The sequence below is a fragment of the Ciona intestinalis genome, unplaced genomic scaffold (assembly GCF_000224145.3).
Source record: "Ciona intestinalis unplaced genomic scaffold, KH HT000141.2, whole genome shotgun sequence".
NCBI classification, from domain to species: domain Eukaryota; kingdom Metazoa; phylum Chordata; class Ascidiacea; order Phlebobranchia; family Cionidae; genus Ciona; species Ciona intestinalis.
In genome coordinates this window covers 193,092-207,463 of record NW_004190463.2, presented here as the reverse complement: position 1 = coordinate 207,463, position 14,372 = coordinate 193,092, and the positions used below count along the sequence as shown (strand labels likewise).

At 35.4% G+C, this 14,372-nt stretch overlaps 2 protein-coding genes across 2 annotated transcripts; both read right to left on the bottom strand.

Moving 5' to 3' along the window:
- Positions 1–558: 558 nt before the first annotated feature.
- On the bottom strand, positions 559–6,121 carry LOC104266671 (alpha-tectorin-like). Its single transcript, XM_018816115.2, has 10 exons — positions 5,904–6,121; positions 5,127–5,241; positions 3,837–4,020; positions 3,385–3,533; positions 2,994–3,162; positions 2,386–2,459; positions 1,932–2,085; positions 1,514–1,621; positions 1,031–1,140; positions 559–570 (listed from the first exon to the last, which is right to left on the bottom strand). Exons 1-9 carry the CDS (start codon positions 5,968–5,970, stop codon positions 1,033–1,035), a joined length of 1,128 nt encoding a protein of 375 aa, XP_018671660.1. The 5' UTR covers positions 5,971–6,121; the 3' UTR covers positions 559–570; positions 1,031–1,032.
- Positions 6,122–9,040: 2,919 nt separating this feature from the next.
- Positions 9,041–12,797, bottom strand: LOC100177039 (ficolin-1-like). The gene is made up of 6 exons (XM_009863452.3): positions 11,966–12,797; positions 11,703–11,890; positions 11,550–11,646; positions 9,573–9,669; positions 9,450–9,517; positions 9,041–9,386 (listed from the first exon to the last, which is right to left on the bottom strand). Exons 1-6 carry the CDS (start codon positions 12,321–12,323, stop codon positions 9,172–9,174), a joined length of 1,023 nt encoding a protein of 340 aa, XP_009861754.1. The 5' UTR covers positions 12,324–12,797; the 3' UTR covers positions 9,041–9,171.
- Between the last annotated feature and the right edge of the window lie 1,575 nt (positions 12,798–14,372).

Sequence of the window (14,372 nt, the reverse complement as noted above, 5' to 3'; positions counted from 1 at the left end):
CACTGCTACAAAACACTTAACAGTAATTGCTCCAACCCAGTGGTTACTAATGGGTTGTCCAAATTATCAGCCATAAATAAAAAAAAAATCCCTAAAAAAATAATTACTCACAAAGTAATATACTGGGTAACTCGAAAGCTGGCACGGGTGTATGAAACAAGACGGGACACATTTTATTCTATTTGTATTATTTTGTAGTAAACAAAAAAAATTCAAAAAATTGTAACACTGTATTTTTACGACTGCCATAGATTATTGTGAATTGTTTAAAACACGATCAGGATATTTAAATAGAAGCTAAAGTGTCTCGTCTTCCCCCACCCTACCTATATTTAATATTAATAATAGAAACCGTTTGAACTTTACTTTCTGCCAAGCGGTGGAACAATAGGAGCTGTATTTCCAAGCATGGATTTTGAATAAATATTATTTAAAACTTAAGGTTTTTTAAACTACAGCAGTGATTATTTGATTATTTATGATAATAAAAGATAAATACTCTTGGGTACATGTAAATTAAAAAGTGTCCGTGGTCGGGTTGTCATTTTCCGGTTCCATTCAGTTTACGCTCTGTCGGAAAATAGAGCAAGTTAATTCTAGTTAAAAATCAAAAATAATTATCTACAAAGTAACATACATGGTAACTCGTAAACTGGCACGAGGTGTTAAACCCGTGTGATAACGACTGTCGTTTTCCGGCCACGCAAGGATAAAGTAAGTTACATTCATTCATTCATTCATTCATTCATTCATTCATTCATTCATTCATTCATTCATTCATTCATTCATTCATTCATTCATTCATTCAATTAAATGTGGTTAACATATAGGTGTTATGTACTTGGGCAAGACATTGTAACATAATTGCTTTAAACCAGTGGTCAGTAACTGTGCAAGTTAACAACAAATGAAAAATACGTGACAAAGTTAGACTCATGATAACTTCTGAATGTCACCAATAAAATAATAGTCCAACTACAGAATAAAAAACACAAATATTTTTACAAAGAAGTAAAACAACCCAACTAACCATTATAACTGCACACAAGATTTTCCATCATCGTCAAGCTTGTATCCCTCGTTGCAAGAACAAACAACATTGTCCCCAACTACATTACATAGCTGTCCACATGTATCAGGCTAGAATATATTGTTGTTTAAAAAAACAAGAATATTTGTTGTTGGTGTATAAAAATAAATAATTCAACATCGTGGCCTTTGGTTAGCATGGCTGCCTTTAATCCATAGGTTACGGGTTTAAGCCTTTATGGTACAACTATGAGCATTTGTGACCTTGGACAAGACGCTTAACAGCAATTGGCTCCAAACCAATGGCTACTAATGAGTTGTCTAAATTGTCAGCCATACAGAAAAAAAAAATTATCCACAAAGTTACATATGTGGTAACTCGTAAACGGCACGAGGTGTATAAAACAGAACACTCGTGTTATAACGACTATTGTGGTCCCACTCTGCCAGGATAAACATGTTTTTATTCAATGTATTAGATTACCTTATCACATGTTGGTATAACACGAATTGGTTTAAATGTGACAAGCATTTCACAACCAGGTTGATCCACAGTCTGTACTTCGCGCTTTTCTCTTTTCGTTTCACACTCCTGTAAAATATAAAATAAAATGGCATTCTTGAAAAAAAAAACAAACAATATTTTTTTTTAGGTTTGTTTGTCATAGCTTTCTTACCATCTTCTGTTAGAGTGGCAAGGAATGTAATGTGCTTGGAAAGAAGTCAGTCGTTACAACACAATTATAGATAAAGCAAACACATTTGGTTGAAAAAGTGACACCGCAATATATACACTTCATGCACTTTGTGCCTGCTTACAAGTTACCACAGATGTAACTTTGTGGGTGATTATTTATTTGATATTTTTCATCTTTATAGACAAATACAACTCAAATACTTACAGATGATTTGCATGGGTGATATTTCTTGTTGCAAACAGTCCATTCACAATGCAAATAAGTAAGTCCGTTTCTACCATATAAAAATTCAAAACTTTTTATGCCAAAGCGACCACGAGTGTTAGTTGCATTGTAGCTCACACCATCAACTGGACATCTAATGTGTTAAATATAAATAGATATTGTTAATACACAATCAATCAATGCTATGTGTTATGTTTAATTCATTTGTTTAAAAACTCTTAATTTTCTAAGTTTGTTTTACCCTTATTTTATTTTAAGAACAAAGCAATGATTCCGCACATTATATGACAAAGCCAAATAGTGTTGAAATTAAGAATGGCGAACGCAGGCTTTACCTGATTATAAAAAAACCCATTAATTGTAATTTTGATGTAATGATTTATAAATAGTGTTATAAACATAGTGTTATAAAAACAAAAGTGAATAAACAAACCCTTGGTTTAAGAAGAGGTACTGCTCTGGACATTTACCACCATCCTTACAAGCTGATGCATAACACGTATTCCCCTGTACGGAAAACACGAGAAAAGTTAGTCATTCTATTCTTGTAACTATTCTATATTCTTGTAGTCCAGCGCAGTGGCGTAGTGGTTAGTGCGCCTGCCTGTAACCCAGAGGTAATGGGTTCAAGTCTCGATGCATTTACCATTGTGGGCGTATGTGTCCTTGGGCAAGACTTACCGGCAATTGCTCCAACCCAGTGGTCACTAATAGGTTGTCCAAATTATCAGCCATACATAAACAAATAAAAAAAATCCCCCCAAAAAATAATCACCCACAAAGTAACAAACATGGTAACTCGTAAGCTGGCACGAGGTGTTAAACCCGTGTGATAACGACTGTTGATTCCCAGCCACGCGAAAATAAAGTAACTTACATTCATTCACATTCATTCTTCTATAAAGATGAGGTGTTATAGCATGGCACACTATGGTACCTTGGATTTGGACCAGAGTTGGCTCATTACCCCAACACTCCCAAGCTTGATATTACACAAAGACAAAGTGATATAAATTTTACGAAGTGAATTGAACCCCTCACCTTTAGAGTTAGGTCAGTGTTTGTACTATCCAGTCTGGCTTCAGCATAAATTGGATCACCATTGTTCACAGTGGGATTTTGCAATTTAGTTTGAAATGTTCCGTCAGTGTAAAAGCTAGTGCTTACTTTATACTTCTTATTTTCCCTTGAGGGTTTTAGAAATAGTTTTCTGAAAATATAAAAGTGGGGTCAGACTTTAAAGCAAATCACTTTAAACGACAAAGTGGTGTTCTATTTTATACGGTCACACGCTGTCAACTTTTTGGATATTCACTTCATGCTTGCTTTGAGTTTTAAAAAATAGCTTTTAGAATGTTGTTTTTTTGCAAGAAGTAATTTTTTAAGAATGCTCATTAATTTACAAACTAATTTGTAAATTGTATAAATTTACATGTTTTTTTGGGTCGGGGCAATGTTTCTGTTTCCATTCCTTTGCGATGAGCGATCAAATACACACTGGAATGAGGCCGTAAGGACGCCACATCCTGACTTTAAGTTTGCTTGCAAGTTGTAAGTGGTTCTGATAAATCTTGGAGATATCTGAAAAAGATTAGAAATGAAAGAATTAATGAATGAATCCTATTTTTCCTGTCATTATAACACGGGTGTTTCATTTTATACATGTTGTATCTGTTCATGGGTTACCACGTCTGTAACATTGTGGATGATTATAATGTATAATATTAAAACCCAACCATAGGTGCTTTAGTATGACTTTCTGCTATTTTAAGGGTATATAAAACTAAACGTTTTTGATAAAAAATAAATGAAAAAAATTCAGTCTGCAAATATTGAAAAATATTGACTAAAACGAGTTGAAAACCAGAAACATCTTTCACTCACAGCAGATACAGCTCCACAGTTGTAGGCGTTGTCCATGTTAATCTGTGAAACATATCCACCATTTGGGGATTGAACCACAGTTGATTTGCATTCATCAGCAACTGAAGTGGGGTCCTGGTCTTCAGGGGATACGTAGAGGTGGTTGGGTGATACACCGGCTTTAGTAAGGCCACATGCTGGAATACTGGGGCCAGGGGGATGGTTGATTTAATTTGTTTGTGCATGGTATTAATTAATTCTTCTTTTCGGTGAATGTATGTACAACTTATTATTCTTAAAATATCATAGAAGTAAATTATTTATCCTGGCGTGGCCGGCACTGACAGAGTTATATATCACGGGTGTTTTGTTCCATGCAACTTGTGTTTAGACTTACCACACAAAAGATGGGATTTTTATTTTTGGATTTTTTATTATTTATAAAGTAGGTTAAAAAACTTACATTGGTAAACCACAGAACACAATTGCTCCAATGGTGGCTGCCACTGTGAAGATCAAACTACGACGCACGTGAAGGTTAAACTACGACGCACGTAAAGGTTAAACTACGACGCGCGGAAAGGTCAAACTACGACGCACGTGAAGGTTAAACAAAACGCACGTAAAGGTCAAACTACGACAAACGTGAAGGTTAAACTACGACGCGCGTGAAGGTCAAACTACGACGCACGTGAAGGTTAAACTACGACGCACGTAAAGGTTAAACTACGACGCACGTGAAGGTTAAACTACGACGCACGTGAAGGTTAAACTGACGCAAGTAAAGGTCAAACTACGACGCAAGTAAAGGTTAAACTACGACGCACGTGAAGGTTAAACAAAACGCACGTAAAGGTCAAACTACGACGCACGTGAAGGTTAAACTACGACGCGCGTGAAGGTTAAACTACGACGCGCGTGAAGGTTAAACTACGACGCAAGTAAAGGTCAAACTACGACGCGCGTGAAGGTCAAACTACGACACACGTGAATGTTAAACTACGACGCACGTGAAGGTTAAACTACGACGCACGTAAAGGTTAAACTACGACGCACGTAAAGGTCAAACTACGACGCGCGTGAATGTTAAACTACGAAGCACGTAAAGGTCAAACTACGACGCACGTAAAGGTCAAACTACGACGCAGGTGAAAGCTAAACTACGACGCACGTGAACCTCGAACCAACTATTCCTTGTTTAAATGGTAAGATTTTTAATCATTTAATCACTGCCAGGACAGCGCCAAACATTATATTATGAAAACTGTATTAGATATTCTACATAAAACAAAAGTAAATTTTATGTCCGACCTGATACTAACTTGGTCCAACCCACAAGTTACACTGACGTCATCAAGTCGATTATTTTTTTCTTGGGTGCGTGACGTCATCGGAGAAACGGGACACCCAAGCTCGTCCGTTTCATCTGTAAATAAAAACTTTAGTTATTTTCAAGTCCTGGTGAAGGCTTAACTTGTTAGTAGTCTAACTTGGCTCATTGTGTGTCTGCCAGGTGTAGCGACCACGCCTCTTTCGACCAATTAAATGTAAAATATTTTAATGGTACTTGTTTTTTATCAACTGTTGTTTTGTGGCTATAACTTCCTTTTTCCGTTTTTTAATATTCGCTATCGCAATTAAAGAGACAAATAAAAGAAACTGTTACCTATTATTGTATATAGTAAAGACAAAATCGTAAAAAGTATTTGTTCATATTTTATTTAGTTGTCATATTTCTGTGCGGTTTAATCTGAAAATACTAATTATATAGTAAGGTGGGGTAAGATGGGACACCTTTTTATTATTTTTTTCCGTTCGTTTTGGTAGTAAACAAAGAACATTCAAAGAATTATAAAACCTTGTCCTCACGACTCCCATAGACTGCTGTTAGTTGTATAAACACAATCAGGTTACTTGGATATTATGTGCTAAAAGTGTCCCATCTTCCCCACCCTTACTATATGTAATTTAAACAGAACACCCGTGTTATAACGACTGTCGTATAGCCCCGTCACGCGAGGATAAATAAGTTACATTCAATCATTAAAATATTTATTTATCAGCAGTATGCGAGGTATATAGACTTACTTGCTGTCACATTAAACGGTAATATCACTGTGACCGCAACCAGCAGTAGAAAGACCTGAACATACATATTTGATCCCACTCCTTTGGTAAAGAAATTTAATTTTTTTCCTCAGTGTCCAAGCGGTCTAAAACGTAAAGTTTTCAGTTACACTCTTACTGTATTACTTTTAAGTTACACTGTTCAGATAAATACACCAAAGAGTGTAACTTAAAGTAATATAGCAGGGTGGGGGAAGACGGGACACCTTTTACCTCTATTTTCTCGCTCCGTTTAGTAGTAAACAAAGAACAATCAAGAAATTATTAAACTAAATGCTCATGACTCCTATTGACCGTTAGTAATTGTTTAAAATACGATCAGGATATTTAGACATTATGTGCTAAAGGTGTCCCATCTTCCCCCACCCTACTATATAATCTAGAAAATGTTTATATGTCTAGCAACTACCAGAGCGTTGATTTCAGACTGTGTTCAGACTGTATAATCTATATATATACATATCACTTAATTGCTACATCATCGGTTTGTTGCATTCTTTGCACTATTGACATATACAATGGGTCATATACTGTTGCTGCTGCAGCTATATTTCGGGTATAATGACACAAGATGTAATTATCGGTAAACAAGCGACAATACAATATGAATCACCCTGTTATGCAGCAATTTACACCGAAAATGACGCACGTATTATAAGGTTACGATATATGCTACAAGTCTTTTCGGTTAAAATGGGGCACAGGTGTCCCATTGCACACAATACGTGGTGGCTTCATCCACCTATTGCACTCACTCGCAAGTTTCTAAGTATGAAACTTTCCTGGTAATTGAATATAAGAGTGACGTTTATTTGATTGTATATAGCTAATATGTGTCAAACGTAGTGAGAAAATAGATCAACTGCGTATTGCTAAGTTTGTCTACAGTAGTATAGTATATACACATGTTACATATGCAGCTACCTTTGTGAATATCGTGTCCTTGGGCAAGATATTTAAAAGTTGTTACTCCAATGTGGTCACTAATGGGTTGTCCAAATTTTCAACCACGTAAGAAAAAGTCACTTCGAAGTAAATAAGCGTGGTAACTTGTAAGCGGGAACGACTATAAAGAGCCGAAAATTTCTAATACAGTATATAGGGTGAGGGAAGATGGGAAGCCTTTTAACTCTACTTTTTCGTCTTATTTAGTAGTAAACAAAGAACATTCAAAGAATTATAAAACTGTATCCTCACGACTCCCACAGACCGTAGTTAATTGTTAAAAACACGATCAGGATATTTTGATATAATGTGCTAAAGGTGTCCCATCTTCCCCATCCTACTTTATAAGTAAACCTGTTTTATAATGCGGAACTTTCCTTCTATGCAACGATATATTATTGATAATACTACAAAAATATAGCCTAGTATGGATAAAATGTATTATTCTTCGCTCCAATGCTTTTATATATACAGTTACCTTGATATATACACTATTCGATCAAAACTAACTCATATTTAAATACTATATATTAGTTTGTCAACACATTAATACAATAGATTAACTAAATGGCAAAATTCGGATTTAAAATGACATAGAAATAAACAGTCTTCGATTGCGGATATATATGTTTCCTGACTATTTCTTGCTGTCAGAAGTTTTCCGAAAGACAAATTTCTACCATAAACAGATGGTTTCCTCACAACGTAGCTGTTTCAGTTGGTGTTGTTATCATGGAATCGAAAGTAAAACTAAATGAAGTCAGTAACCGCCGCTTACCGAAGTAATAGCCTACTAATGCAAACAGAAGCAAAGACTACCATTCATATGCTGCACTTGCCGCTTTTAAACTTTGGTTGGGATGGGGTAAGATGGAACACCTTTAACACAAATTGTATCAATATTTTGATCGTGTTTTAAACAGTTGGGAGTCGTAAACATACAGTTTAATATTTATCTTAATGTTTTTGTGTACTACCAAGTGGGACAAGAAAATAGAATGAGAAGGTGTCCCATCTTTCCCCACCCTACTATACAGCGTAATTAATATTATAAAATCTATTGAAGTCGTATTAAAGAAACTATCCACACTATTTGCTTTATAATGCTTTTCATAGAAAGAATGAAACTTAATATCCTTGCGTGGCGGGCCAACGATAGTCGTTATAACGTAAGGGTTCTGTCTCGTCGTACACCTATTGCTCGCTTATAAGTTACCACGTGTGGAGCTTTGTGTTTTTGTGAATGTTAGATCAGTGCTCTTCAACCGGTGTGCACGGTGCACCCCAGGGTGCACTAGTGCAAAAGGGTATACAAGGGTGCATCACAAACTTCAACAATTTCCAGCAATAATATTCAGTTTTGATCAATTTTAACAAATTTAGCCACTTTCCCACAGTTTTTTTTATATGAATTCTATATCTTGCATCACCGGAAATTGCGAAACTAGTCCTCTCTTTAACCGTAAGCATTTTGTTCCTATAATTGATTTTGATTAGCAGTGCTTTTCGGCTAAACAGGGACGTATTCTCGTACGCATTTCTCCTTGATGACGTCATTAGTTTTACGTTAAAAGCTAATGAACTATTGGCAGGGGAATTCGTCGCAACAACTTTGGGGGTTCACCAACCCAGGAAAGGTTCAAGAGCACTGCGTTGGATAGTTGGATAACCCATTAATAATCCCTACTTTAAATATTAAATAGAAAGTTTAAGAACAAACCTGTTTACGAAAATAACTTCATTTATGGCTGGCGTTAATTGTCTGAATGTGCATTCACTTTGCTGTAATGCAACAAATGTCAATTTTGATTTGGGAAAAAATAAGACCTTACTATTTCATTTACAGATTATTGATCTAGATTTAATTGGTATCAGTTTTTTTGTATGATGCGTGTTAAATTTAGATAAAACTATTTTAAAATCATTCTACAATAAAACGCAAATGTCTGTTAGAATGAAAGCCATGTATCAGCGTGCATATGTTTTATGTGGTGCGTTTGCGCCCACTATCGAGGTAAATTATTTTTAATATTTGTTCCTTGATGTCGCTGTATATTTTAAAAACAGTTTACCGATCTGATTCAAACATGCGATTTTTTTTAATTTCCGCTAATACGTATAATATTTAACTATTTATACAATAACAACAAAAATTGACAGTGATTGATTTATTTTTAAGCCATATGCGATAACCTGCGGTAATATTAGTTGCATACATACATGAAGTTAAAGTTATCGCATGGTAAATGACGCTCAAATGGGTCTGAACTTCATCTCTATAAATTTAAGGGAAATATCGATCTCCGCGGAAGCGAAGCCAACTTGCAGCTCTGTAGCTGTCGGTTTGACAGTTTAGATATTCCCCGTTTAAGTTGGAATGATAACAACCACGATACCACCAAGCACCATGATAATCCACGGCACAGTTACCCCTATTTTCATCATGGTCAACATCCCATGTTGTGAACCCTCGACCATTGTGATAACTTAAAGAATCCCCTGTTATATTTAATCAATTAGATCTTTCTTAGTTATGATAAAAAAGCTTTAGAAAAAAATTACCTGCGTTTCCCGAATATCCAGATGCCGTCAACCTATATTGTTGCTCACCCGACCCAATTGCGAATGAACTGCAAGAAATATTTTTATATTTCAGTTTAATTGATTCATGTGGAGTTAGCTTACTTGTATTTGGCGTATCTTCTATCATTCTCACAATCTTCTAATTCCACCCTCAATTCGTAACCTCCACTCGACGTTAAAGCGTGCAGGTTTTCTAATCCTTTAAAAAAAAATATTTCACTGCCTATATATAATACAGTGGGGGAAGATGGGACACTTAGGCACTCATTGCCAAATATTTCCAAAATCAAAATAGATGGCGGTTTTTGTGTAATACCACGAATTAGTATTATCATTCCTTTATTAATTGACAACAATTCAAATAAATATAATAAAACAAACGAGGAGTTATTTAGCGATTCGCACAACAGGTGAAATTTTACAAATTCGAAAACACACAGGATAAGATGGGACATTTAAAAATCATTGTTAATTTTAAATAATAAGTGTATTTATAAATAGGAATATACGTAAATAACACGAAATAATACTGTACGCTTTGAAACTCAAGTTTTAACATTCTTTTCTTGCCCTACTGCTATAGTCTTTAACGTGTTACCTACACAGAAATAAAAAGGAATAGAAGGCGCATCTCCAATGTCGGCAAAGGAGAGAACACGATACACTGTCTCTCTTTCGCGGGTCGTTCCCGTTTACTATTGTAGTCAATGGAGTCGATGACGTTTTGTGTAGTTTTTCTTCGTTTTTTGACTTTTTTTGAAGTTATTGTGTAAAAAAAACTATTTTCTAATATATATATATTTCTAAAAAACCGTTTGTTTGAAATTTGTAATTAATTTTTTTAAATAATTAAATTTCCTAAACAAGTGGTAAACTTTAAGCGTTAACGTACCAAATAACTAAACTAGCCTAACAAACTTGAATAGTTGGTGTAGTTTTTAAAATAAACAGCTAAAACCTTCCAAAAATACTATGCGCCTATCTTTTACAATGGAGACGAAGGGAAATGGGGACGGAGTTGGCGGTCACGTGAATAGAAAAAAGAATATATCACGGTTTTGGAAAGTTGCGCGTTCTACCCTTTTTTATTTCTGTGGTTACCTACCATATATTATTTTATGACAATTGGTATTGTTTGAACGACAATGGGCCTTGTTCGAACTTCAATTGATAAATATTGTATCCTAAAAAATGTATATGAACTTGTAATAATAGAAAAATGATTATAACTATTGATAAAGTTTACATTTTTTTCTACAAATTGGGTATTGCTACACTGTTTTTTTTTCGCACAGCCGGACTTCTCATAAATTATCTCCAAGTACGAATGACAGAATTTTGAATATATTTTCCAAATATTATCTTTTTAATATATCAGTATATTTTATTTGAATAACCATTGAGGTATAAATTGTTGAAATTAAAGTAAACCTTTTAAAGTTTGGCAATGAAAACATACAAAACAACAATGTGGGGGAAGATGGGACTCCAAATTGAAATATATTTACATTAATAGTATTCTGTAACTTGTAGTAATAAACCTACCGAATTTAACCGGCTGTGCTAGTTTCTTTGCCATCTTAACTTTATAACTTTAAAACAATATATATATATATTAGTTTTTATCTCAAATTAAAGTCATATTGACCCCTGCCTATTTTCCTCATGTTTCAGTTTGATTTTTTTTACAAAACTAAATCTAGTTTTATGAGACAAAATCAAACTGCACGAAATATTCTAGTTTTTTTTTATAAAGTTATAAAACTAGTTTAATCGTTCACACTCGCAAACTACAAAATTTCACCCGCTTTACTATGATTTAGCGAGCATTCAAAATTAGCACCTTACTATTTTGCATTTTTTACTTGTTCAAAATATACTGTTTCTATTTAACATATTTTTTAAATATTTAAAAACATTAATCGGCTTTGACGCGCGTTTTATAAAGTCGTGGTAATACCGCCGAATAATTCTGATTATCATTAAATGGGGGTCAGTAAAAAGAATATTTAAAAAAAAGTCTCGTCTGACAAAGTGTCCCATCTTCCCCCTACCCTCAACTAGTCTCTTGATACAAACCAAGCCAAAATTCGTTGCTTAGATTTCCGAATTTCTCTTGATATTCTGCCCAAGTTCGGTAGAAATTTTCAGACCCGTCAGTTCTTCGTTGGAAAACCTGTTAAGTTAAACGTGGTATTGACAGCGGTTAATAACAAGATGTTTCAAACTTACCAACCAACCTCCGTTATCTGTTGTTTGATCGCAGTAAACCTCCATGGGTTGACCGTTCCTCGGGTTGACTATGGAATGGACCCCATTTTTATTAAGACCCAAATTCAATGCCTGCTGGCAATTAGCGAAGCTGGGTTGAAGTTGAGTTGTTGTAGGCGAAGTTGAGACCGTTGTGGGCGAAGTTTGTACTAGAGTTGATTTAAAACAACACCGTCACTTATAAAACTCACATAAAATACTGTTCACAAGATTGCCGAACTTACGTTCTTCAACATATCTTTCCAACCTTTGCATCCTCTCACTCAGTTCATTGTATTTCGTTCTACAAGTCGGATCACATTGACCTACATCACCTTTTGGTCCCACAGGACCTTGCAACCCCCTTTCACCAACTACTCCTTGCAACCCTTGTTCACCAACCATTCCAGGCGATCCTCGTTCACCCTTAGGACCTTGCAACCCTTGTTCACCCGACGGTCCCCGCTTACCAGGAAACCCTGGTTCTCCTTTCTGTGCTATGTCGTCATTTCCGCATGATAGAATCACGTGACGAGAACCCTGGCCTTGAATCTCAACGACGACTACAAAAGCTAAAACAGCCGCCAATGGAAAAATTGCCATAGTGAGTTTTTATACTTCGTTAGTTTCTATTACTTAATTTCTACTGGTCTGTCAGTATAATATATTAACCAAACAATTGTTTATTAGTGATACTCCGTAACATACTTTAGATTAAAATATATTTTACTTTCCTGAGCATTTGTGCCAACAAACCAGCGATACTGCTAAAGTTATTTACACGCAATTTGGAATTCTTGTTGCTGCGCAGGTCTTTTTTCAAGCGTTGATGTTTGCGTCTCCTTATTAAGTAAAAACTTTGTGCAAAACAGCAGTTGGCCGTGAGTGGTACTGCACCACTAATCCACTGAGGCGAAAAGGTTCAAGTACTTTTACATTCTGTGCACGCATAGCAGTTCCATACATTGCTTATTAGGCCACCGATGTTTCCGGTTGTTTCCGTTCCCACATTCAGTATTATTAACCAACATTTGAAATATGCGCTCGAGTTCACTGTGCTGCCAGATAGGAAGTAATCCCTCGGCTGCGCGTCTGTAAATGGCGCAATGTGAGTTAAGGAAAGGCAATTGTAGTATTGTTGAGCACGTTAGTGGTTATATAGATCCTTTTTCGTCGAACAGTTGTTCCTGTTCTTGTTGTTGTTTTTTGGACGACTTTTTTCCGCGCTTACCTCAGTTCTTAAATCTAGCATTTATTCTTTCTTTTCTTGATTGAAATCAAATCATAATATATATTTATAATTTTAAGACCAAATTTTCAAATTTAAAACCTCACGATTAGGGATTAATTAACGATTACTTTTCTCATGTACTTTAACATAGCGGCAACACTGATGTTACGAAATTTTGGGAGGGCACGTGTTGGTGAGATAAGAAATCCACACAACGATTCACGACTGAACTAACTATTACCATTTAAATGAGGAATAAATTTTGTAGTAAATGGATTAATTAATACTGTGCTAATTAGTTTTAAACGTGCTCACGCATTAGATCTTTGATCTCTTGTTGTTTCAAATTATGGTCATATATTGATCACTGCCTATTTTCCTCATGTTTGTATCTTAGGTTTTTTCACAAAACTAAAACTATATTTATGGAGACGGGGACACATACGCCTACATTGGTAGCCTCGACAAACCTTGAACCCACTACCTCTGTGGTTTAGAGGCAGGCCCGCTAACCACTTCGCCACGGCACTGGCTGTGTTCATAGTTGTCAAGTTATTTTGAATATTTGATTGATCTATATTTAGTTATAAATCGATAGAATATTAGTTTTTACTAAACCATCTTGTACAGTTGTTTGCTTTTGTGTGAGATCTGACACGGCCTACTAAAGCTACTTAGTAGGCCGTGGATCTGGTTAAAACATGAAACATTGTTGTTTATGAGCATTTTGCCAGAAAGAAAGAACCTCGCCATGCATACACAGGCAACTCTTAACACAAAGTAAAAATCACATGGCTACAAGCGCGATTTTCAACATAGTTTTTTTAATACTTTCGGTAAAATTGTCTCAGGGCAATGTTGCCATATATGTAACCTACAACAAAATATGGGCTGCGTTGTGCTACGTGTGCGTACACTTATGTTTTTTTCTTTTTTTTGAAACATTAGGAGAAACAGTTAAAAAAACGTGGAAAACAAGCTTGGTAAAAGGAAGCACGTATTTTATGTATAACTTCCGACTTCCTGTTGATGTTACGTCTTTTCAAACGAAAGCCATAAAACGTGCCATAACAAGCTTCACGTTATTTTATGAGATTTTCCGTTTCATGATGTTTTTACACAAAGTTTTAGCTAACGGAAGGCTATCAAAAGTTAACACGTTCTGTCGTTTTTGCATGTGCAATATACGTGCGTTACAACGCGTTACTATACGCTTAAAGGGGCATACCAACGAAAAATCAAAATTTGTGTATTGATAGATATGCTCAAATGTAACCTAAAGATACCAGCAAAGTTTGCCATATACGGCTTCTAAAAAATTCGCGTGAAAAGAAACCGCTGGAGTAAAAAAATCGGCTGTTTCGACAATGCATGGGATTTCCCATAAGAAAAAATTTAATTCAACTTTGATCGTTTCTAGT